This window comes from Pongo pygmaeus, chromosome 9 (genome assembly GCF_028885625.2).
Source record: "Pongo pygmaeus isolate AG05252 chromosome 9, NHGRI_mPonPyg2-v2.0_pri, whole genome shotgun sequence".
Lineage (NCBI taxonomy): Eukaryota > Metazoa > Chordata > Mammalia > Primates > Hominidae > Pongo > Pongo pygmaeus.
The window spans coordinates 11316384-11343511 of NC_072382.2; the positions used below are offsets into that span (position 1 = coordinate 11316384).

Genomic DNA, 27128 nt, shown 5'->3' on the forward strand with positions numbered 1-27128 from the left:
CATACATGCCAACATCTGGTTTTTTTTGACATTTTAACCATGGCCCTTCTTGCACTTAAGCATCTTTTCCATATATTTGTTGGCTGTTTATATATCTTCTTTTGAGAATTGTCTATTCATGTCCTTTGCCCACTTTTGGAGGAGATTGTTTTTTCTTGCTGATTTGAGTTCCTTGTAGATTCTGGATATTAGTCCTTTGTAAGATGCATGATTTGTGAATATTTTCTCCTACACTGTGGGTTGTCTGTTTACTCTTCTGATTATTTCTTTTGCTGTGAAGAATCTTTTTTTAAAATTTAATTAGATCCTATTTATTTATTTTTTGTTGTTGTTGCATTTGCTTTTGGGGTCTCAGATATAAATTCTTTGCCTAGACCAACGTCCAGAAATGTTTTTGCCAGATTTTCTTCTAGAATTTTTAGGACTTAAACTTAAGTCTTTGATCCATCTTGAGTTGATTTTTGTAGATGGCAAGAGATAGGGATTCAGTTTTATTCTTTTATATGTAGCTATCCAGTTTTCCCTGCACCATTTATTGAACAGGATGTTCTTTCTCCAATTTATGTTTTTGTATGCTTTGTTGAAGATAGGTTGGTTGTAAGTATAGGGCTCTATTTCTGGGCTCTCTATTCTGTTCCTTTGGTCTATGTGTTTACCTTTATACCAGTACCATGCTGTTTTGGTTACTATAGACTTGTGGTATAATTTGAAGTTGGTTAATGTGATGCCTCCAATTTATTCCTTTTGCTTACTATTGCTTTGGCTATGCAGGCTCTTTTTTTGGTTCCATGTGATTTTTAAAATTGTTTTTCTGAATTCTGTGAAAAAATTATATAGTTTATAAAATTTTAAGCTGTTGTATATTCCTTGCTTCAACTTAGAATACAATTACAAAGAAGACAGTTAAATAACTTTGAGGTCTGCCATGAAAATTTAATGTTTTTAATCATTTTGTTGTATATTTTTATAGATTTCTCCCATAATTTCTTGGGTTTTCTTCACAGAAGGCTTAAATGAGTAGTCAAGTATATATACGTTTATTTGGAATTTACTTTCCTATTAATAACATGTTTTTCTTCTTCGAATTTTGGTAGCCAAGACTCCTTTGAAATCATGGTTTATTTGTTCCATTTAACTTATTCTCAGCTATATTGAAGTATGATTGACAAATAAAACTTGCATATATTTGAGATGTACGGTGTGATGATACATGTATGTATACAATGTGAAATGATTGCCATAATCATAATCAATAATTGGTATATTTGTTTAGGAAATGTGATGGTTAATATTGAGTGTCAACTTGATTGGATTTAAGGATGCAAAGTATAGTTCCTGGGTGTGTCTGTGAGGGTGTTGCCAAAGGAGATTAACATTTGGGTCAGTGGACTGGGAGAGGCAGACCCACCCTCAATCTGGGTGGGCACCATCTAATCAGCTGCCAGTGCAGCTAGAATAAAGCAGGCAGAAGATGGAAAAGGCAGACTTGCTGAGTCTTCCAGCCTTCATCTTTCTCCCATGCCGGATACTTCCTGCCCTCAAACATCTGACTTCAAGTTCCTCAGCTTTTGAACTCTTGGACTTACACCAGTGATTTGTCAGGGGCTCTCAGGCTTTTGGCCACAGACTGAAGGCTACACGGTCGGCTTCCCTACTTTTGGGGTTTTGGGACTTGGACTGGCTTCCTGGCTCCTCAGCTTGCAAATGGCCTAGCGTGGGACTTCATCCTATGACTGTGTGAGTCAATTCTCTTAATAAACTCACTTTCATATACACACATATCCTATTATTTCTCTTCCTTTAGAGAACCCTGACTAATACAGGATATAAAGTTGAATTGTTAGTCATTTATTTCTGATTAGTTGGCTAATGCTATTTATTCCATAATTAGGTGTTTCCTCTAAGAATGTACAATGCTGAAATTGTTACACATTAAATGTTATACATACTAAAGTCTACTTTTGAATTTCTTTGTTTTGTAAATGCATCTGCTAATAATGTTATGAATATTACAACTTATGATAAAGTTCTGTGCACGCTACCCCACTTACCTGACAGCCACATTTTCACTCCCTGATCTTCTTTTTTCTGAACCAAATGTCTACTATTAATTCCTAGATAAATTTGAATTTATTTTCAAGTTTTTGTAAAAGTATCAGATTTTTCATTGTAATTATCCCACCAGTTACTCTATCAAATAATTGTGTTTAATATTATTTAATCTTCCTATCCAGAAACTTGCTAGGGACCTACAACTATATAAATAGTCTATTATGATTTATTTTAAAGTGTTATATAATTTTCTTCAAACTTTTTCTTACAATTATTTGTTGATAGCTTATATTTAGTCATTTAGTACCACAATTGTGAAGTGAATCTACTTATTCACTATATCTTGTTATTATTTCTTTTTTCTTTCTTTCTTTTTTTCTTTTTTTTTTTTTTTTTTTGAGGCAGTCTTGCTCTGCAACCAGGCTGGAGTGCAGTGGCCCAATCTTGGCGCATTGCAATTTCCACCTCTCGGGTTCAAGTGATTCTCCTGCCTCAGCCTCCCAAGTAGCTGGAATTAAAGGCATGTGCCACTACTCCCAGCTAAGTTTTATATTTGTTTTAGTAGAGACAGGGTTTCACCATGTTGGCCAGGGTGGTCTCAATCTCCTGACCTCGTGATCTGCCCGCCTCAGCCTCCCAAAGTGCTGTGATTACAGGTGCGAGCCACCGCGCCCAGCCTTGTTACTTATTTTCTAGATTTTGCTAGTGTCTAGGAATAGTCCTGATTGTTCCCTTCATCTGGCTCATTGATCAGCAGTCAGCTCCTGGGATTCCTTAAAACTGCGTCACTTCCATGCTGGGATCCTCTTGCTTTGGTTCTCTGGGGTCTTTTCTCCTAGAACAAATACAAAGAAACCAACAAACAAAAAATCACAAAAATGAAAAGACATGGACTAAACATATAAGTCCTGCATTCTTTAGGGCATGTTGATTCTTTGTCCATTAGCTTTGGTAAAAACCATATCTTTGCCCCCAAGGGATTGAGTAAACCTTGTGAAGTAAAAGATGAAGTTCCCAGACTAGGATCTGGGAAGGCAGCTCGGATACCTTCTATTTGTCATCCTTGGACACCTTGGTGCAAGCTTGTCCAGCCTATGGCCCACGGGCTGCTTGTGGCCCAGGATGGCTTTGAATGTGGCCCAACATAAATTTGTAAACTTTCTTAAAACATTATGAGATATTTTTGTGATTTTTTTTTAGCTCATCAGATATTATTAGTGTTAGTGTATTTTATGTGTGGCCCAAGACAATTCTTATTCCACTGTAGCCCAGGGAAGTCAAAAGATTGGATACCCCTGCATCTGCAGACTCTTCCACAAATTCTTCAGTGGCCTGGTAGTCAGGCCTGTAAGCACTGGCAATCTCAGACAGCTTACAGGTACCCACTGGTTTGAGGGTTCCCCAGGGATGAAAATCTGGTGTTTGGATCTCTGCATATTTGTAAAATACCTTCAAGAGTGTGCATATCACACTAGGGCAGGGAGGGAAGAGGAGACCTAATTTTGGCTTCTTCGCTATGAAGCCTCCTTTGACAAGCTGGGCAGAGCTGGTCTGTGTGATCTGGAGAGCCTCAGGGGATGTCTGAGGTCACTGTGGGAAAGCATGAGGCTGTACCTAGACCTAAGGCACTGATTACATGGGAAAATCCTAAGTCTAAGCCTTTTGAGAGGACAGCGGCCCTAAATGGTATTTTGCCTTCCTCAGCACAGACCTATAGCACACAGATCTTCTGAGGGGCAACCGGGCTATTTACTCACTCATTTTTCTCATCCTGAATGGTGTCAAACAGAGGCTTGTTCCTGGTTTCAGGAAGGAGGAGGAAAGCAAAGCCAGAGATGAAGGGCAAGACTCCATAGATGATCCAGGGCAGGGGTGGAGAATACACACTTAGGATCATCATGAGGGGAGCCAGGGCTCCTGCTATATTAGCAAAGGTTGCATTGATCCCCATAGCTCTTGCCCTTTGAGTGGAAACAGCAATACAAGAATATCTGTTAAAAATCCACACAGACAATTTGTGATTTATCATTTTGCTCTAATTATGGGGGAACATTTAGACACACAGAGGTGATGAAATACTCCTGTGTTTGAAATTTTCACTTTTATTTGCTAGCAATTAATTTTTTCAGTTCACAAGTGCATTAGATGCATTTCCATCATTTAGGAAATACTGCTATCCTTAGCACCAACCTCTCAGGTGGCTCAGAAGGTTATGTAGGATACTGTAATACATCAAAGGACTTAATATAGTGGCAAAAAGTCAGCTTGAGATAAAGTTGGTCTACAATTATTTGTGTTTATGACTGTTACAATTTATTTTCTTAATGAACCAGTCTTAGATTTCTTCCCGCAAAAAGTGTCAATTATCTGAGAAAGGTCCATTTTGAACCTGACAGGGCATACATAAGGTTTTGTACCTGATTATGGTGGGAATTAGTTCATTTCCATGGGCAAAAGCAAGGGTATTGGCAAGAGCAGACGCTCCTAAACCCAGCGTTGCCAAAACCTCACGCAGCGTCTGCATTTCTGGAGAAAGGAAGAACACAAGGCCTCAGGAAATCTGAGCTGAAGGAATCAGCATCCCCCAAGGTAGAAGTGAAAAGGACTGTATTGGAGGTGTTTGCAAGGGTAAAGTGTACTGTAGGGAAACTGCATAGAGGCAAAGAATGTGCAGTGGCTGATAGCTGAGAAACGTGATTTATCTTCACCTTGGTTTAAATAATGCATAAAAAGGATCTGAGCTATTACTTCACTTCTCACTATATATCAGAGATATGCCATAGCAAGAGAGAGGTGTGTGAGTTGAGCTGAATGATTTTTCATTTATTCCATCCAGAGACTCCTCTGCCTACCTGGTAGAACATAGGACTGTCATGTGGGCAATACTTGGGAGTATAAGACCCATCCATGTTCTCCTGGCCGTTAAAACCTAGGTACATACACAGTATTGACATGGGGCTAGGGTTGCAGAAGAGAGTCATAAAAGATCAGGGGGTCTATGTTAGAAGAGAAGCTAGAGAGTATTAATGTTTTAAGGATTAGGAATAAGGACCTCGAAAAGAGGAAAAAAAGTCAGACTTTGGAAAGCACTGAAGGGAAGTTTCAGAGGCTTGTTTCTATCCAACTGAAGAAATCCTGTCACAGCCTCATGACATTGGAGGGTGCTGTTGCTTTGTAGCACACTTGGATCATTGCTGGCATTCAAGAGGGGGAGTGGAGCACACCAATCTGGGATCCTGTTAAATACACTACTACACTAAGAGTTAGGTGAAGACTGGTGGCCACCTGGGTTCCCTTACTTATTACATATGATCAGTTAGTTTCTTAAAATAGAATCTACAAGAGGCTATTAACTGACAATTTCTTCATTTCTAATGTACAGTTCTTTACATAAAGATGGGGCACTTTTGTTCCCTTGAAGTCAAGATGACTCCCCTAAACCAGGATTGCAGTTATGGTGACCTAATACAAGGCACACAAGTAGACACATGGGAATTAGGGAATACTTTGTCACTGAAGCTGTAGTAGTAAGAAAGAGCTCAGACAGAGCAAGTAGCAGTATTATGTCCTCATGTTGGGAAACAATGACAAGGCCTATACCTCAATACTCATTTAAAGTTTGATTGGCCAAAGAGTAAGTAATTGATTGCTGTTGTAGAGAAACTGTCAGAAATAAATGGCTTCAGTTTCTTAGTATTTGTTGAATATGATGAGGACAACCATATAATAGAGCCAACCTTTACTCATCTTTGACTCGTTTTCCAGCAACTTGTGGCAGAATCTGTCCCAAATCCCCAGATTGGTGTCAGGAAATCCTGAGAACCCAATTCTCCCTTTCCTTCTGGCTTCAGATAGGTGTGATCAGTACAATCCCTGAGAAAAGAGGGAAAGGCATTTTCTTTCTTCCACCTGTGATCTTTTCTCACCTTGTGGCACAAATATGATGGCCAGAAGGCAGATTGCCAGTAGGAACATGAGAAGCATCTGGCTTGCTCGACGGTTCATGTATTTCAGTGCCCAAGGTGCAACACAGTTGGCCAGGAGGATGACTGCACCAAAGAGAGTCTGCAACAGGAAAACATTGTTCCCCAGATGCTGGACGTGGAGATTAAGGCCAAAATAGGCCATGAAGTTTGCAAATCTGTGATGATTAAAAAGGAAAGGCACATATTATAATCTGTGGAGCCTACATCCTACAAATGAGAATAATATTGGCCCAGGCAGCTAGGGATTTTTAAAGTATAAAGCCTGGGTCTATTTTGTGGAATATTTTCTTGCAATATGATTTAAAAAAATCTATTAAGTGATAATGATAACTTTACAGAACTCTTTGTGAAGAAGTTATTAATACTAGAGAAGAGGCTGGAAGTTAGATGCTTAAATATGTTCAGAAAGAGATACAGACTGCGTCTTATGAAGCAGGATAATTTCTGAAGACTTTTCAAAGGTACCTTCAGTAGCTTCTATTTGATAAAAATGAGACAAAAGTATAATACTACCTACAAAGATGATGACTACAAGTGTGGGAAAAGAAGAGAGTTCCATTTGAAAATGCTGCCACCTTCCTCCGCAAAAGCAAACCAAGTCTCAAACTCATATTTCAACCACCAAGTCCTGTCTCTCAAAGCTAAAATAAGTGTCAAAGAGAACTGAAGATACCACAATATGTTGATTTTTAAATTACCATAAAATGATGTTAGGATGATGATGGTCATAACTGTCATTACTTTTTTGGAAGACAGCAAGTGTTTTATGGAGGATTAAACTATGGGGCCTGTGGTTTATTTATTTATTTATTTATTATAACTAATTGCTTTTATTAGTATTCTAAAGCCAATTTGCTCACATGACAACAAAAACCACTGCAAGACAATTCACTATCCTGAGGGCCATAAAATTAAAAGTAAAAATTTACAGATATTAGTCAAACTCCCAGTGAGTACCTCAGGAGCTGAAATGTCCATTTACCTCCATTACAATCAGAAATGTCACTAAAGTGTACAACTTATTGAGTGACAGATTGTATATCCACCGCATTCACTGTGTAGGTGGTCCTGGGTAGTAAATCCAGAATGGAACAAGGAAACCTATTTTTATATTACTTATGTTTAATGGCATATAACCTCGTGATGGTTTTGTTTATCAGCATAGAAAGGAGTCAATAGTTCTTATTACATTTTCAGAATACATATGTATCTTATTAGAGGGAATTCTTACAATTTTATGTTGTCTCATCGTTCATTTTGATTACAAGTTTAACTTTCTCACACCACAGCAGGGCTTAGTTGCCCTTGACACAGTTTCTAGTTCTCACACCATTTCCAAATGGCTCAAGCCAGAAGCCAGCGATAACTTAGAGTCATCTCTCCTGCTTAGCGGATTGGGTTCCCTGCTTTCCTGTTGCTTCCTTTAAGTGAACTATTCAGGCATTTTCCTGCAAACTTTAAGTGACCCACACCTGATTTCCTTATATAAACTGCTAGTTGCCATGTATTCCTTTTATTATTATTATTGTTATTATTTCAATAGCTTTTGGGGAACAGGTGGTGTTTGGTTACATGGATAAGTTCTTTAGTGGTGATTTCTGAGATTTTGGTCTCTCTGCCAGTTTCTTCATTTCTGCCTCATCTGACCTGGAGACAGAACACTGCCCTCCCAATTCATTATTCTCTCCTTTCCCAGGATCTGTAAGTAGATGTCTTTGAATTTGCTTCCTCTTGTGGTGGTGTACTGAATTTACGCTTTCTGTCTGAAAAACAGACAGTTTCAGGCTGTTTCAGGCTGGGTTTTCCCTAGGACCGCAGTGAGAACACAATGTCAGGCAACCAGTGCCAGAGCAATTGTCAGGCAGACATAAACTGGACATGGGTCAGATAAGAGCCCCAAGGGCATCTGCCAGTATAAACAAGCTTCCTGTGTGAAGGTTCCCCTGGTCAAGGGTCAAACAACTAGGCATCAGGCCATCCACTGAAGGAAAGGTATTGCGTGAACACTGTAAACCCCTACACCCAGCTCCCATTCATTTTCTTTTTAGAGCATGGTTTTTAACCACTCTGGTACTGAAATCCAAATTTAGCTGGGGGCTCTCAAAACACTTATTTATTTTTAAAATATTGTGATAAAAATACATAACATGAGATTTACCTAGAAAACCCCATCATCTCAGCCCAAAATCTCCTTAAGCTGAGAGACTTACCTACTTAACAAATTTTTAGGTACAGTACAGTATTAACTGTAAGCATAATGTTGTACAGCAGATTTCCAAGACATTTGCATCTTGCATAACTGATACTTTATGCCCTTAAATGACAACTCCCTATTCCCCTCTGTCCCCTGTCCCTGAAAACCACCATCCTACTTTCTGCTTCTATGCGTTGACTTTTTTCAGGTATCTCATGTAAGTGAAATCAGACAGTGTTTGTTCTTCTGTGCTAGCCCAAGGTTCATACATGTTGGGTATGACCTTTTTCTTTCTTTTTTGAGGTTAATATTCCATTATATGTATATAACAATTTTGCTTATTCATTCATATGTAAATGAATGGTTAAGTTGCTTCCATATCTTGGCAATTGTGAATAATGCTGCAGTGAGCATACGGGAGTGCAAATCTCTCTTCCAAATACTGATTTCAATTCTTTTTTGAAGAATTGAGATCCCATAAGTGAGAATACCGAATCATATGGTAGTTCTAACCTCCGTAGTGTCTTCATGGTGGGTGTAGCATTTTATATGGCCACCAACAGTATACAAGGGTTCCAATTTCTCCATATCCTTTGAACACTTATTATTTCTTGTTTATTTATTTATTTATTTTTGATAATGATAATCCTAATAGGTATAAGATACTATTTCATTTTTTTATGTGTTTAATCCTCCATAAAAGAGTTCATATTTTATCTCCTTTTCTTATCTTTTTATCTCTTTTTCTTCCCTAATTGCTCGTTAGGATTTTAAGTACTATATTGAATAGAAGTGGTGAGAGTAGAATCCTTATCTTGTTCTTGATCTTAAAGGAAGAGTTTTCAGTTTTCTATTGTTGAGTATAATATTAGTACTGGACTTTGCATATTAGTCATTTATCAGTGAGCTTTATACGTTCATATGCTCTCATGCTGCTCTTTAGTGCCATTTTTTAAAGTTCAAGGTTTCCCTTTGGAAATAATAATAATGCACATAGGGTGCTGACAGACTCACTCAACTTTTGTTTGTGTGGGAAAGTATTTCTTTTCATTATTGAGGGATGGTATGCAAGATACAGTAATTTTTGTTAGCATTTTATTTTTTAATCTCTCTGAACATATCATCCCACTCTCTGTTGGCCTACAAGGTTTATGCAGAAAACTGCCATCCCCCAATCATCTTATGGAGGACATTCTCTTAGTATGTAACAAGTCACTTTATCTTGCTGCTTTCAAAATTCTCTCTTTTCTTTGATAATTTAATTGGAAAATGGATTAATATGGAATTCTTTTTTACTTTTATATATTTATTTGGCTTTTAGTCTTCTGACTATATTAATTTCACTTAATAGTCTGAAATTCTTAGAATCTGTCCATTTATCCAATTGTCAATTATATGTCATGGACTTTTTATAACAATCTTTTGTATTGCTATATTTTGGAAAGTGTTTTTCTTCTTAAATCTTCCTTCAGGGAAGCTGAAACAAAAGTTGATGAGCATGTATATGTGTGAACTTCAAAAAATGGTGAAATGTGAGCAAACATACAAGTATTCTAAAAATGTTAGTGTTTATGGGAATTTTAGTGTCCTTAATTTCCAAAATAATTGCATATTGAGTGAAGACAGTATAGTGTAAAAGGAAAGTAATATGGTATAATGGCTAGAAGTGCAAGATTTAATGTCAGATTAGTGTTCAAGTTCTGATTGTACCATTTACTAATTATGTGATCTTTTAAAACATAATTTTACATTTAGTTAAAAAACTTTATTTTTTTTTTTGAACTTTCATTTTAGGTTAGGGGTACACATGTAGGTTTGTTACGTGGGAGCTCAAATAGCCAAATCAATCCTAAGCAAAAGGAACAGAGTGAGAGGCATCACACTACCTGATTTCAAACTACACAACAAGGATACAGTAATGAAAACAGCATGATACTGGCATAAGACAGATACGTAGACCAATGCAACACATTCATTAGATAACCCAGAAATAAAGCCACATACCTACAACTGCCTGACCTTCGACAAAACTGACAAAAGCAAGCAATGGGGAAAGACTCCCTATTCAACAGACGGTGCTTGGATAACTGGCTAGCCATATGCAAAATTTTGAAACTAGACCCCTTCCTTTGACCATATACAAAATTCAACTCAAGATGGATGAAAAACTTGAATGTAAGATGTAAAACTGTTAAAAACACAGAAGAAAAGAGGAAATACCACGCTGAACATCAGCCCTGGCAAAGATTTTATGATAAAGACTCCAAAAGCAATTGCAACAAAACCAAAAACTGAAAAGCGGGAACTAATTAAACCAAGGAACTTCTGAACAGCAAAGGAAGCTAACACCAGAGTAAACAGACAACCTACAGAATGGGAAAAAATATTTGCAGGTTATGCATTTGACAAAGGTCTAATGCTTGGAATCTATAAGGGACTCAAATAAAGCAACAATAAAACAAACACACAAACAAACAAACCCATTAAAAATGGGCAAAGGACATGAACTGACGGTTCTCCAGAGAAGACATACACATGGCCAACAAGCATATAAAAAAACTTATATCACTAATCATTCGAGAAATACAAATCAAAACAATAATGAGATAGCATCTTACACCAGTCAGAATGGCTGTTATTAAAAAGTCAAAAATTAACACGCTGGTGAGGTTGTGGAGAAAAGGGAACACTAGTAAACTGCTGGTGGGAATGCAAATTAGCTCAGCCACTCCAGCTTTGTTCTTTTTGCTTAGGATTTCTTTGGATTTATGGGTCTTTTTTGATTTTGTGTAACTTTTAGGACTAAAAAAAATTCTGTGAAGAATGTCATTGGTATTTTGATAGAGATTGCATTGAATCTGTAGATTGCTTTGGGTAATAGCGACATTTTAACAATATTGATTCTTCTAATCCATGCACATGGGATGTCTTTCTATTTTTTGTATCAGCTTATTGTTTTAATTGTAGAAATCTTTCAGTTCTTTGGTGTAGTTTATTACTAGGTATTTTACTTTTTGTAACGAATTGCAAATGAGATTGCTTTCTTAATTTCCTTTTTGGATTGCTCTTTATTGAAATATAGTTATGTTAATTATGTTTTATGTTGATTTTGTATCCTGCAACTTTACTGAATTTTTTGTTTATTCAGATAGATTTCTGAGAGGGTCTTTAGGTTTTTGTAAATATAAAATCATATCATATGCAAATGAGGACATTTTGATTTCTTCCTTTCCAATATGGATTCCTTTTATTTTTCTCTCTTGCCTAGTTGCTCTGGGTAGGACTTCCACTACTATATTGAGTAAAAGTGGTGAAAGTGGGCATACTTGTCTTCTGCATGATCTTAGAAGAAGAGCTTTCATTTTTTTCCCCATTCTCTATGATGTTAGCTGTGGGTTTGTTACATATGATCTTATTGTTTTGAGGTATTTTCCTTTTATGCTCAGTTTGTTGAGAGCTTTTATCATAAAGAGAATTTGAATTTTATCAAATGCTTTTGGCATCTGTTGAAATGATTATATATTTTTGTCCTTGATCCTACTAATGTTATGTTTTATGTTTATTGACTTGCCTATGCAGAACCATTCTTGCATCCTTGGGATGAATCACACTTGGTTGTGATGAATGATCTCTTTAATGTGTTTTAAAATTTTGTTTGCTACTATTTTGTTGAGAATTTTTACATCTATGTTCATCAGTGATGTTTTCTTTTTTGTGTGTGTTTGTTTCTGGTTTTGGCATCAGGGTAATGCTGGCCTTGTGAAATGAGTTTGGAAGTATTCCCACCTCCTTTATTTTCTCAAATAGTTTGAGTACAATAGGTATGAGTTCTTTAAATGTTTGGTAGAATTCTCACCATAGCAGCTCCTGCTCTTTTTTGGCCTCTGTTTGCATGGAATGTCTTTTTCCGTCCATTTATTTCTAGTGCAGGTGTAATTTTACAGGTGAAGTATATTACTTGTAGGAACTTAGAGTTGGGCCTTGTTTTTTAACCCATTCAGCAATTCCATATCTTTTAATTGGAGAATTTAGTCCATATACATTCAATGTGATTAATAGGTAAGCATTTATAACTGCCATTTTGTTATTTGTTTTGTGGTTACTTTGTAAGTCCTCTATATACCTTCTTCCTTTCTTTTTTGTGTATAAGGACTTTGTGTGGTGTATGTTTTAATTTCTTGCTTTTCATTTTTATGTATCTATTAGAGACTATTTGCTTTGTGGTTAATATGAGGCCTGCAAAAATACCTGATGATACATTATTTTAAAGTCTGAGTTATTTGCCTTAATAAGGATGCATACACTGAGGTAGAAAGTTTCTTTGAGGGAATAATAATACAGAACGAGGAGGAGGAGCAAGATGGCTGAGTAGAAGCCTCTAAGGTCATCTTTCCCACAGAAACAGAAAATTTAACAATTATCTATACACAAAAAGCAGCTTCTTAAGAGGCAAAAATAAGGTGAGAGATCTCAGTACTTGGTTTTAATTTCATATCACTGAAACAGACACTGAAGAGGATAGGAAAGACTGTCTTGAATTGCCAATGCCAACCCTGCCCATCTCCCAGCAGTGGCTGCCTAGTGCAGGGCATCTTTGTGTGCTTGGGGGATAGAGAGCACAGTGATTGTGGGACTTTGCATTGGAAATCAGTGCTGCCCTGTCACAGAGGAAACCAGCACCAGACAGAACTCAGCCAGCAACCATGGAGGGAGCATTCAGACCAGCCCTAGCCAGAGGGGAATCGCCCATCCCAGTGGGTCAGAATCTGGGTTCTGGCAAGCCTCACCATCATGGACTAAAGGGCTATGGGGTCTTAAATAAACTGAAAAGACAGTCTTGGCTACAAGGACTGCTATTCCTAGGCAAACTCTGGTGCTGTGCTGGGCTTGGGGTCAGTGAACTCGGGGGACCTGTGATCTAGTGAGACCCCAGCAGCTTGCAGCTCCAGGAGAGAATTCTCCCTTTGACTTGAGGAGAGGAGAGGGAAGAATAAAGAGGACTTTGTCTTGCAACATGGATACTATTTCAGCCACAGTAGAATAGGATCCTGGGGCCTGCATTCCAGGATGTAGCTCCCAGATGACATCTCCAGACATCTCCAGGGGCAGAAGGGAACCTACTACCTTGAAGGGAAAGACCCAGGCCTGACAGGATTCATCACCTGCTGACTAAAAAAACTTGGGTCCTGAATAATCATCAGTGGTGGCCAGGTAGTTCACACGATTGGCCTTGGGTGAGACTCTGTATTGTGTTGGCTTCAGGTGTGACCTGGCACATTTCCAGCTGTGGTAATTAAGAGGAGACACTCCTACTTGAGAAAAGAAGAGGCAAGATTAAAGGAGGCTTCGTCTTGCAACTTAGGTACCAACTCAGCCACAGTAGGATAGAACACCAAGAGGGGTCTTGGGGTCCATAAATCCAAGCCTGGGTTCTTGGATGGCAGTTTTGGACCTGCTCTGGGCCAGAGGGGAGCCCATTTCCCTGAAAGGTAATTCTCAGGCCTGGAAGCAGCATTCACCACAAGCTGACTGAAGAACACCTAGACCTTGAGTGCACATCGGCAATAACCATGTAGTACTTACCATAAACCTGGGGTGGTGGTGGCCATGAGATGACTCCTCTGCTTGTGGAAAAGGGTGGGAAGAATGGAAAAGACTTTCTTTTGTGCCTCCGGTGCCAGCTCAGCCACAGTAGAATAAAACACCAGATAGATTTCAAAGGTTTCTGACTCTAGGCCCTGGTTGCTGTATGGCATCTATAGACCCACCTGTGGTTGTGGGGAACTTGTGACCATGAAGAGAATAATATGAACCCAGCCAGCTTTGACACCTGCTGACTGTAGACCCCTAGGGCCTTGGGCAAACCTAGGCATAGCCAGGCAGTGATTACTATGGGCCTTGCGTGATACCCAGTACTATACTGGCTTCAGGTCTGATACAGTGCAGTTCTAGTGGTGGTGGCCACAGGGGTGCTTGTGTCACCCCTTCCCCAGCTCCAGGCAGCTCAGTGTAGAGACAAAACCTCCATTTGTTTCAGAGAAAGTAAGGGAAGAGAACAAAAGTATCTGCCTGGTAATCCAGATAATTCTTCTGGATGTTATCCATGGCCATGATGTCAGTATATCTGTGAGTCTGCAAGAACTGCAGCATTACTGGCCTTGGGGTCCCTACTAATGAATATATGTCTGCAGTGATGAAAAACAGATCAAATCACCAAAGTCCCTTTGCATACATGGAAAACTTTCCCAAGAAAGATGTGTACAAACAAACTCAGACTGTGAAGACTACAATAAATACCTAAGTTTTCAGTGCCCAGACACTGATGAACATCCACAAGCATCAACACCATCCAGGAAACATTATCTCACCAAGTAAACTAAATAAGGCACTAGGGACCAATCCCAGAGAGACAGAGATATGTGACCTTTCACGCAGAGAATTCAAAATAGCTCTTTTGAGGAAAATCTATGAAATTAAAGATAACACAGAGAAAAAAAATCAGAATTTTATCAGATAAATTTAACAAAGAAATTGAAATAATTAAAAATGATGAAGCAGAAATTTTGGAGTTGAAAATGCAATTGAAGAGCAGTGTTTGGAGGCTTGCGTCATGAGTTTTAGCTTCAGAACGACTGCAGGAACAAAACGGGAATCCTGAGAGGACCCACAGACCCTTTGAAGGAAGCAGACTGCTCCTGCAGGAGCCAGGAGATATCCCAAATACTATGAGTGCCCAAACTGCAGAAGTAGAAAAGGGAGATCCTCCACCCCCAAACACACACCCCAACTGGGGAAACTGAAGGTTTAGTTTGCAGGATGTTTCTGACCTTATGTGGAGCTGAGTTAATTTAGAGAGCCTAAAGAAATATAGGGGTAGAGGAAGCAGCAGGAAAGGCCCTGGGAGCTTGCTGGGCCCCCAAGCTGGCCATTCCTGCCTGGCACTACAGGGATCTTTGTGGGGGGCTGTGGACAGAGGCAGAAAAATGTCACGGGAAGAAGGACATTTCCAGCTGAACTTTGTAATAATTTGAACTGGATGTGTGAAGCCTCCTGGCCAGAACTTGGGAAAGAATGCGAATTTGGCCTGCAGACTCCACAGGCAGAGAAAGAACTAATGCCCTTTTCTCTTGCAGCTGGGAGGTGGGTAGCCTGGGGAAGGTTCTAAAGCCCTGCTCACTCACTGCCTGGAAAACAGACTCGGTGCTGTTAGTGGGACACAATGGGAGTGAGACCAGCTCTTTGGATTGCATGAAAGCTGGGCGAGGCCTGTGACTGTGGGCTTTCCCCCACTTCCCTGACAACCTGCATTACTCAGCAGAGGCAGCCATAATACTCCTAAATACACAACTCCTTTGTCCTGGGAACCTCACCCTTATCCTCAACAGCAGCTGCAGTAAGACCCACCCAAGGAGAGTCTGAGCTCAGACATGCCTAGTCCTGCCCCCACCTGATAGCCTTTCCCTACCCAACTTCTGAAGACAAAAGGCATATATTCTCGGGAGTTCTAGGGCCCCACTCACTGCTGGTTTCTCTCCACAGCTGATGCTCTCTGGAAAGTGCCACCCCCAGCCAGGAGGCCAACCAGCACAAAAATAGAACATTAAACCACCAAAGCTAAGAACCTGCATAGAGTCAATTTCACCCGCCAGCTACCTCCACCAGAACAGGTGCTGGTATCCATGGCCAAGAGACCAATAGACAGTTCAAATCACAGGACTCTGTGCAGACAATCCCTAGTACCAGCCTGGAGTCTGGTAGACTTGTTGGATGGCTAGACCCAGAAGCGAGATAACAATCACTGCAGCTCAGCTCTCAGGAAGCCACATCCCTAGAAAAAGGGAGAGTACTCCATCAAGGGAACACCGTGGGACAAAATAACCTGAACAACAGCCTTTAGCCCTAGACCTACCCAAATGAGAAGGAACCAGAAAACCAACTCTGGTAAAATGACAAAACAAGGCTCTTAAACAACCCCCCAACATTACACTAGCTCACCAGCAATGGATCCAAACCAAGAAGAAATTCTTGATTTACCTGAAAAAGAATTCAAGAGGTTAGTTATTAAGCTAATCAGGGAGGCACCAGAGAAAGGCAAAGCCCAGGGCAGGGAAGTAAAAAATGATACAAGAAATGAAGGGAGAAATATTCAAGGAAATAGATAGCATAAAGAAAAAGCAAAAGAAACTTTGGGAAACATTGGACACACTTATAGAAATGCAAAATGCTCTGGAAAGCCTCAGCAATAGAATTGAACAAGCAGAAGAAAGAAATTCAGAGCTCGAAGACAAGATCTTCAAATTAACCCAATCTAACAAAGACAAAAAATAAAAAATAAAAAAATGAGAAAATATGAACAAAGCCTCCAAAAAGTCTGGGATTATGCTAAACCACCAAACTTAAGAATATTTGGTGTTCCTGAGTAAGAAGAGAAATCTAAAAGTTTGGAAAACATATTTGGGGGAAAAATTGAGGAAAACTTCCCCAGCCTTGCTAGAGAACTAGACATGCAAATATAAGAAGCACAAAGAACTCCTGTGAAATTCATCTCAAATAGATAATCGCCTAGGCATATTGTTGTCAGGTTATCTAAAGTTAAGATGAAGGAAAGAAGCTTAAGAGCTGTGAGACAAAAGCACCAGGTAACCTATAAGGGAAAATCTATCAGATTAACAGAAGATTTCTCAGAAGAAACCCTACAAGCTAGAAGGGATTGGGGTTCTATCTTCAGCCTCCTCAAACAAAACAATTATCAGCCAAGAATTTTGTATCCAGTGAAACTAAGCATCCCATATGAAGGAAAGATAGTCTTTTTCAGATAAACAAATGCTGAGAGAATTCACCATTACTAAGCCACCCCTACAAGAACTGCTAAAAGGACCTCTAAATCTTGAAACAAATCCTGGAAACACATTAAAATAGAACCTCTTTAAAGCCTAAAACTCACAGGACCTATAAAACAAAAATAGAATTTAAAAAAAAAAAGAAAAAAAAAAAACCAAGGTATACATGTGACAAATAGCATGACTGGAATGATACCTCACATCTCAAGCTAAGAACCTTGAAAAAAGGTTAGAGGAATTGCTAACTAGTATAACCAGTTTAGAGAAGAACATAAATGACCTGATGGAGCTGAAAAACACAACACGAGAACTTCGTGAAGCATACACAAGTATCAATAGCTGACTTGATCAAACGGAAGAAAGGATATCAGAGATTGAAGATCAACTTAGTGAAATAAAGCATGAAGACAAGATTAGAGAAAAAAGAATGAAAAGGAATGAACAAAGTCCCCAAGAAATATGGGACTAAAAGACCAAGCCCACGTTTGCTTGGTGTACCTGAAAGTGATGGGGAGGATGGAAACAAGTTGGAAAACACTCTTCAGAATATTATCCAGGAGAACCTCCCCAACCTAACAAGACAGGCCAACATTCAAATTCAGAAACTACAGAGAACACCACAAAGACACTCCTCAAGAAGAGTAACCCCAAGACACGTAATCATCATATTCACCAAGGTTGAAATGAAGGAAAAAATGTTAAGGGCAGCCAGAGAGAAAGGTCGGGTTACCCACAAAGGGAAGCCCATCAGACCAACAGCAGGAAAAGCATTTGACAAAATCCAGCATCTCATTGTAATTAAAACTCTCAGCAAAACTGGCATACAAAGGACATACATCACTGTAATAAAAGCCATCTATGACAAACCCACAGCCAACATAATACTGAATGGGGAAAAGTTGAAAACATTCCCTCTGAGAACTGGAACAAGACAAGGATGCCCACTCTCATCACTCCTCTTCAGCATATTACTGAAAGTCAAACTGTCACTGTTTGCTGATGATATGATTGTTTACCTTGAAAACACTAGAGACTCCTCCAGAAAGTTCCTAGAACTGATAAAAGAATTCAGCAGTTTCCAGATACAAAATTAATGTACACTAGTCAGTTGCTCTTCTATACACCAACAGAGACCAAGTGAAGAATCAAATCAAGAACCCAACCCCTTTTATAATAGCTGCAAAAAAATTAAAATACTTAGGAATAAACCTAACCAAGGAGGCAAAAAACCCCTACAAGGAAAGCTACAAAACACTGCTGAAAGAAATCATAGATGACACAAACAAATGAAAACCCATCCCAATGTTAATGGATGGGTAGAATCAATATTGTGAAAATGACTATACTGCCAAAAGCAATTTACAAATTCAATGCAATTCCCATGAAAATAAAACCATCATTCTTCACAGAATTAGAAAAAACAATTCTATAATTCATATGGAACCAAAAGAAAGCCCGCATGGCCAAAGCAAGACTACGCAAAAAGAACAAATCTGGATCTTTACTTGTGACATGCACAGATCAAGAAACTGGAAAATGTGAAGCAACCTTTATTGAGGTATCATCTTAGTGTTTTAAAGAAACCAACAATTTAAAAAAATGAGAATATCAACATTTGGTTTTGTGCAAAAGTGGTGTTTGTATTAAAATACTTTTTCAATGAACTGTATAAGCTATGTTTTTATTAAACTACAGTATATCAGCAAGTGTCGCAAAAAAAGAGAATTCCTCAAGGCTTTTAATAGACTCCCAAAAGCCAATGATAAAGAAAAAATTCTAAAAGCAGCAAGAGAAAAGGAACAAATAACATGCAGTGGAGCTCCTATACATCTGGTAACAGACTTTGCAGTGGAAATTTTAAAGACCAGAAGAGACAAGCATGATATATTTTAAGAGCTGAAGGAGAAAAAAAACCCTTTTATCCTAGAGTAGTATATCCAGCAAAAAAAAAAAAAAAAAAAAAAAAAATAGCCTCAAACATGAAGGAGAGATAAAGACTTTCCTAGAAAAACAAATACTGAGGGATTTCATCAACACCATACCTGTCCTACAAGAAATGTCAAAGGAATTTCTTCAATCTGAAAGAAAATGACATTGATGAGCAGGAATATATCATCTGAATGTGCAAAACTCAATGGCAAAAGTAAGTACACAGAAAAACACAGAATAGTATAACACTGTAATTGTGGTGCCTAAACTACTTGTATTTTGAGTAGGAAGATTAAAAGATGAAACAATAAAAAATAATGAATAAATTTCAGACATGGAAAATACAGTAAGATATAAATAAAAACAAGAAAACGTTAAAAAGCCAGGAGACAAAGTTACAGTGTAGACATTTTATTAGTTTTCTCTTTGCTAATTTGTTTGTTTATGCAATTACTGTTACATTGTCATTGGTTTAAAATTATGGGTTAAAGATATTATTTGCAAGCCTCACGATAACCTCAAATTGAAAAACATACAACAGGTACACAAAGAATGAAAAGTAAGAGATTAGTGTATGCATAGGTCAGTGTAACAGAATAGAGAACCCAGAGGTAAATCCAAACATCTATAGTCTACTTCTTTTTGAGAAAGGTGTCAAGAATGTACATTGGGGAAAGGACAGCCTCTTCAATACGTGGTGCTGGGGAAATGGAATATCCATATGCAGAAGAATGAAACTAGATCCTTATCGCTTACCATATACAAAAATAAAATCAAAATGGATTAAATGCTTAAATCTAAGACCTCAAACTATGAAACTGCTACAAGAAAAAATTGGGAAAATTCTCCAGGATATTGGACTGGGCAAGGATTTCTTTAATAATACCCCAGAAGCACAGGCAACCAAAGCAAAAGTGAACAAATGGGATTACATTAAGTTAAAAAAAATCCTTCTGCAAATTCTTTGAAACCAAGGAGAACAAAGAGACAACATACCAGAATCTCTGGGTTGCAGCTAAAGCAGTGTTAAGAGAGAAATTTATAGCACTAAGTGCCCACATCAAAAAGCTAGAAAGATCTCAGATCAACACCCTAACATCACAACTAAAAGAACTGGAGAACCAAGAGCAAACAAACCTCAAGGCTAGCAGAAGACAAGAAATAACCAAGATCAGAGCACAACTGAAGGAGATAGAGATACAAAAAACAAAAAACAAAACAAAACAAAAAAACAAAATCATCAACAACAACAACAAAAAAAACCCTTCAAAAAACTGATGAATCTAGAGGCTAGATTTTTGAAAAAATTAATAAAATATATAGACTGCTAGCTAGACTAATAAAGGAGAAAATAGAGAAGACTCAAATAGATACAATAAAAAATGATAAAGGGGATATCACCACTGGCCCTACAGAAATACAAACTACCATCAGAGGATACTATAAACACCTCTATGCAAATAAACTAGAAAATCTAGAAGAAATAGATAAATTCCTGGACACATACACCCTCCCAAGACTGAACCAGGAAGAAGTTGAATCCCTGAATAGACCAATAATAAGTTCTAAATTGAAGCAGTAATTAATAGCCTACTAACAAAATAAAAAAAAAAAGTCCAGGTCCAGGTGGATTTATAGCTGAATTCCACCAGAGGTACAAAGGGGAGCTGGTACCACTTCTTCTGAAACTATTCCAAACAATTGAAAAGGAAGGACTCCCCCCTAATTTATTGTATGAGGCCAGCATCATGCTAACCTGGTAGGGATAAAAACCTGGCAGGAATACAACAATAAAAGAAAAGTTCAGGCCAATATCCCTGATGAACATTAGTGCAAAAATACTCAATAAAATACTGGCAAACTGAATCCAGCAGCACACAAAAAAGCTTATCAACCCCGATGAAGTCGGCTTCATCCCCAGATGCAAAGCTGGTTCAACATAAGCAAATCAGTAAATGTAATTTATCACATAAAGACAACTAAAGACAAAAACCACATGATTATCTCAATAGATACAGAAAAGGCCTTCAATAAAATTCAACATCCCTTCAGTTAAAAATTCTCAATAAACTAGGTATTGAAGGAACATACCTTAAAATAATAAGAGCCATTTATGACAGACCCACAGAAAATATCATTCTGAATGGGCAAAAGCTGGAAGCATTCCCCTTGAAAACTGGCACAAGACAAAGATGCCCTCTCTCACCATTCTTATTCAACATAGCATTGGAAGTTCTGGCCAGGGCAATCAGGCAAGAGAAAGAAATAAAGGGTATTTGAATCGGAAGAGAGGAAGTCAAATTGTCTTCATTTGCAGATGACATGATCCTGTATCTAGAAAGCCCTATTGACTCATCCCAAAAGCTTCTTAAGCTGATAAGCAACTTCAGCAAAGTCTCAGGATACAAAATCAATATGCAGAAATCACAAACATTTCTATACACCAACAACAGACAAGCAGATAGCCAAATCATGAATAAACTCCCATTCACAATTGCTACAAAGAGAATAAAACACCTAGGAATACAGCTAACAAGGAAAATGAAGGACCTCTTCAAGGTGAACTACAAACCACTGCTCAAGGAAATCAGAAAGGACACAAGCAGATGGAAAAACTTCCATCTTCATGGATAGGAAGAATCAATATCGTGAAAATGGCCATACTGCCCAAAACAATTTATAGATTCAATACTATTCCCATTAAACTACCATTGACATTCTTCAAAGAATTAGAAAAATCTGTTTTAAAATTTATATGGAACGAAAAAAGAGCTCATATAGCTGAGACAATCCTAAATCTAGGCAACGCTATTCAGGACATAGGGATGGGCAAAGATTTCATGATGAAATCACCAAAAGCAATTGCAACAAAAGCAAAAATTGGCAATGGTATCTAATTAAACTAAAGAGCTTCTGCATAGCAAAAGAAACTGTATCATCAGAGTGAACAGGCAAGCTACAGAGTGGGAAAAAATTTTTGCAACCTATCCACCTGACAAAGATGTAATATCCAGTCTACAAGGAACTTAAATTTACAAGGAAAAAACAAAAAACCCCATTGAAAAGTGGGCAAAGGGCATGAACAGACACTTCTCAAAAGAATACGTTCATGTGGCTAACAAACATATGAAAAAAAGCTCAACATCACTGATCATTACAGAAATGCAAATCAAAACCACAATAACATACCATCTCACACCAATCAGAATGGCAAATATTAAAAAGTCAAGAAATAACATGCTGGCAAGGTTGAGGAGAAACAGTAATGCTTTTACACTGTTGGTGGGAAGGTAAATCAGTCTGACTACTGTGGAAGATGGTGTGGTGGTTTCTCAAATATCTAGAACCGGAAATACCATTTGACCCAGCAATTCCATTACTGAGTATATACGCAAAGGAATATACATCATTCTATTACAAAGATACTTGCACATGTATGTTCATTGCAGCAGTATTCATAACAGCAAAGACATGGAATCAACCCAAATGCCCATCAATGATAGACTGGATAAAGAAAATGTGGTACATGTACACCATGAAATACTATGCAGCCATAAAAAAAATGAGATCATGTCCTTTGCAGGGACATGGATGAAGCTGGAAGCCATTATCCTCAGCAAACTAACGCAGGAACAGAAAACCAAACACTGCATGTTCTCACTTATAAGTGGGAGCTGAACAATGAGAACACATAGACACAGGGAGAGAAACAACACACACTGGGACATGTTGGGCGTTGGGTGCAGGAAGGGAGAACATTAAGAAAAATAGCTAATGCATACTGGGCTTAATACCTAGGTGATGAGTTGATAGGTGCAGCAAATCACCAGGGAACATGTTTACCTATGTAACAAACCTGCACATCCTGTACATGTACCCCAGCACAGTCATTGTCTTCATCTACTCCCTGATTTATTTTGGTCATTTGAAATATTTACAATATTTCTTTGTTGAATTTCTCACTTTGTTCCTCTTTTTTTTTTTTTTTTTTTTTTAGATGGAGTCTCGCTCTGTCGCCAGGCTGGAGTGCAGTGGCACGATCTCGGCTCACTGCAATCTCCGCCTCCCAGGTTGAAGCGATTCTCCTACCTCAGCCTCCCAAGTAGCTGGGAGTGCTACAGGTGTGCGCCACCATGCCCAGCTAATTTTTGTATTTCTAGTAGAGACAGGGTTTCACTATGTTGGCCAGAATGATCTTGATCTCTTGACCTTGTGATCTACCTGCCTCAGCCTCTCAAAGTGCTGGGATTACAGGTGTGAGCCACTGTGCCCGGCCTGTTCATCCATTTTTATCTTGACTTATGTGTGCATTGTTATGGTAGCTATTTCTAATTTGTTATCACATTATTCATATATGTCTCTTTATGGTCAGTTTCTGGGGATTTTTTTGTTCCCTTTTGAGTCATGTTTCTCTGTTTCTTCATGTTCTTTGAAGATTTGCATTGGTGTATGCACGTTTGAAGAAACAGCTCCCTCTCCCTGTGTTCCCAGACTAGCTTTTATAGGGAAAGACCTTCACCAATCAACCCAAACAGAGATTCTAGGAGCCTGTCAAACCTTCTCTGTAAAGTGTCTTATCTGTATTTGTGTGTGTATATTTCTGATCAGAGAGATCTACTGGTTTCTGTTTTAAAATATCTTGTAATCTGGCTCCCCGTGGTGTCTGTCTGCTATACTAGGAGTTCTCTGATGCAGCAGGATGACAGTCAGATGTTTTTTATCATGTTTTGTTCCTAAGATATCTAGATTATCTGGAGTCCCATTGGCATCCTGGGTGGGAAAGACAAAAACACATTTCTTGGGCATCTCCCTGAAAAATTAGAATGTTGGACACATACTGCACTCCCTTCCCTCCCTCCTGAGGGAGAAATCTAAAATTGCCAGTCTTATTTTTATTGCACTGAGCTGTACCAGTCACAGATTTTCTTTGTGCTCACCTTCTATTCAGTGACCCAAACATCCCAATATGCAAGTTCCATAAGTGCTCTGAGTGAGTTGAGACAAACACCAGTTCCTCACACAGTGTGTCAAAAGGCCCAGATGTGTATGAATGCTCCACTCCTTCCTGTAGGCCAGGGTGTTCTCTCTTGGCACTGAGCTGAAACAACTTTGGGAAGGGGTTGTCATGGGTCAGGTGAAATTACTCTTTTTACCCATTTCAGTGCAACTGTTCTTGGGTTTGTGCTCATCTATGGTTTTACAACATCTTACCTCTATTTTGGAAATCTCATAGGGGTATTTGGATCCAATCATTGTTAAATCAATGTTTCTGTGGGGGATTAACAGGTAGGACTTCCTATTTATGATTTTTCTGTGCTTGTGATCATGTCCTAGTGTTTTAGAGGTTTTTATGTATCTTGATCTAAATTACGTATCAAAATATAGAAATATTCATTGAGCTGTATATATTTGTGTACAAAATTCTCTTTGTAATTTACCTCATTAAAACTGGAAACAAACACGTTAAGAAACTTCAAGCCAAAGCATATACTGTAATTGAAGTTCTCAGCATTGGTGTCCAGTGAAGAGCCTGATAGGGTGTTGTGATAAACAAAAACTATTGCATAAATTAATTCCATGTCAGACTTTTCACAACTCTTTTACTACATTCAAACACAGCAATTCTCTTTACGACTTTCTCATCTTTTATGTGCAAATCTGTTTCCTCAACATGCTGTACTACTTGAAATGAGAACAAGATTCATGTCTCCAGTACTGTAACTTACCCTCAAACACTGCACGAAGCTTACCTCGTAAAGGACAGGAGGGAAATCCTTTTACATATGTTGGGCATGTGGAGCAATTCACACAGAGAAGGTTTTTTTTTTTGTGCTGCCTCCAGTTCTTTTTTCATGGTGGATTTCAAAATCTTCAACAATAGCAGAAACAATAAACTGTACAGTTGTCAGAAAAGAGTAGGCACTGTAGGGGCACTGGTCAACCCACAGATGAGAAGTGAGATGACTGCCCTTTTTGTCTGGTAGAAAATATAAGCCTTAAAATGCAATGATATGTGTAAAAATGATGTGAAAAGTGAATTAGGATATTAAAGCAGCCTCCAGGAAATTATGTATCAAGGATATTTTAGACAAGAGATCCAAGTGGCTGCAGAGCATTGGAAAGGGTATGTATGTTGGAGAATCAGACCGTGATGGGGACTGAATAAAGATTACAGTCCAAATGAAGGCCAAATTGGATTATAGTCCAAAGCTCCATTTGGACCACATGAGCCCCAAAGACGTGGACATTGGTTCTCAGCTCACTGCCCTTGGTGAAAAACAGTTTGCCTCAGAAAGGAGCAAAATTTCCTGAGAGAACTCATTTTGGTTCTTGGCTCAGAAATACTGAAGGTTGGGGAAGGAGGGGCTGCTTTCTCCCGAATCTCATGCTTCCATGAGGAATAACTCTCAAAAGAGACTATCCTGGCCCTTCTGTACATACCCTCAGCTACCCATAAAGAACTGAGTTATTTGATTGGTGAGTGTGGGAGAATGCCATAGGCATTCTCAAGTGCCCAGAACGCTTTTAGAAAGAGATCACATTAAGGTCTGCTTTCTGGGCTGCACCCTATATTTGTCAGGTTAGGTTTTGTACCTGTTAAAAAAACTGGGACAGGTAAGTTCAATTATGGAATGAAGCATTAGAAATAATGTTGGTGGTAGGTATTGAAAGTCACATCCTCTATTCCAGTTCTCACAGTAGTAAAAAACCTAAAATTTTTGATCTTCATGTTCCTAACCACTTTAAATATCTCTGGGTTATATGTGATCTGGGCAGAGGAGATGTATGTTATTTACTGGGCTCCCAGACCCATACGACTGGAGTAATTAATGGATTGATATTGATAAAATGTGGAGCAGCTTTAGGTTAGAGGGTTGTCTAGAACAGGTGCATTAGGAAACCTGTGAGATGGAGGTTAAAACAGGACTAAGACCAGACCTTTATGAATAATCATTACAAAATAATAAATTCAAATTTAGACAACATTAGGTATCCAGTCATGTATAAAATCCATTTTCCATACCAAGCTTCAATTGCATCTCATAAGCAATGCTCTCTTTTTTCCCTGGGGAACTGATGGGACCATCAGTTGCCATTTAGTTTAATAATGCATTGTTCTTTTTTGATTCCAATGCTCTTTTATTTGTTTTTTGTTTTTTACTTTCCAACTTTTATTTTAGGCTTTGGGGCACATGGGCAGGTTTGTTACATGGATAAATTGTGTTTCATGGGGGTTTGGTGTATAGATTATTTCATCACCAAGTTAATAAGCACAGTACCCAATAGGTAGTTCTTTTGATCCTCACCTCCTTACCTCCTTCCATCTTCCACTCCCAAGTAGGCTCTGGTGTTTATTGTTCTCTTCTTTGTGTGTATATATACAAAGCTCCATTTGGACCAATGTTTAGCTCCCACATATAAGTGAGAACATGTGGCATTTGGCTTTCTTTTCCTGCATTAATTGGCTTAGGATAATGAACTCCATCTCTATCCATGTTGCTGCAAAGGACGTGACCTCTTTTTTTGGCTGCTTAGTATTCCATGGTGTATATGCATTACATTTCCTTTAGCCAGTCCACTGTTGATGGGCATTTAGGTTGATTCCATGTCTTTGTTATTGTGAAAACTGCTGTGATGAACCTACATATGCAAGTGCCTTTATGATAGAAAGATTTGTATTTTGGGGGTATACACCCAGTAATAGATTGCTGGGTCGAATGGTAATTTTATTTTGAGTTATTTGAGAAATCTCCACACTGCTTTCCACGGTGCCTGAACTAATTTATATTTCCATCAAAAGTTTTTAAGTGTTCCCTTTTTTCTGCAGTCTTACTAGCATCTGTTATTTTTTGACTTTTAAATAATAGCTATTCTGACAGGTGTGAGATGGTATCTTATTGTAGTTTTGATTTGATTTATCTAATGATTAGTGATGTTGAGCATTTTTTTTTCATATGCTTGTTGGCTGTGTATATGTCTTTTTTTGAAAAGTGTTTGTTTGGCCAGGCACGATGGCTTACGCTTGTAATCCCAGCACTTTGGGAGGCCAAGGCTGATGGATCACTTGAGGTCAGGAGTTCGAGACCAGCCTGGCCAACATGGTGAAACCCCATCTCTACTAAAAAT

General features: G+C 38.4%; 1 protein-coding gene across 3 annotated transcripts in view; it reads right to left on the minus strand.

Moving 5' to 3' along the window:
• Positions 1-2353: 2353 nt before the first annotated feature.
• SLC22A9 (solute carrier family 22 member 9) overlaps positions 2354-27128 on the minus strand; it is a 34896-nt gene continuing 10121 nt past the window's right edge. The window contains exons 6-10 of one of the 3 annotated variants that reach the window (XM_054439272.1): positions 24752-24870; positions 5979-6193; positions 4470-4578; positions 3810-4013; positions 2354-2887 (exon numbers count right to left, since the gene is read on the minus strand). In XM_054439272.1, the coding sequence (XP_054295247.1) occupies positions 2827-2887; positions 3810-4013; positions 4470-4578; positions 5979-6193; positions 24752-24870 (708 nt within the window). In that variant the 3' untranslated portion in view covers positions 2354-2826. Of the gene's footprint in view, positions 2888-3809; positions 4044-4469; positions 4579-5978; positions 6194-24751; positions 24871-27128 lie in introns of all 3 variants that reach the window. The other 2 variants (XM_054439273.2, XM_054439271.2) reach the window with 2 other exon arrangements.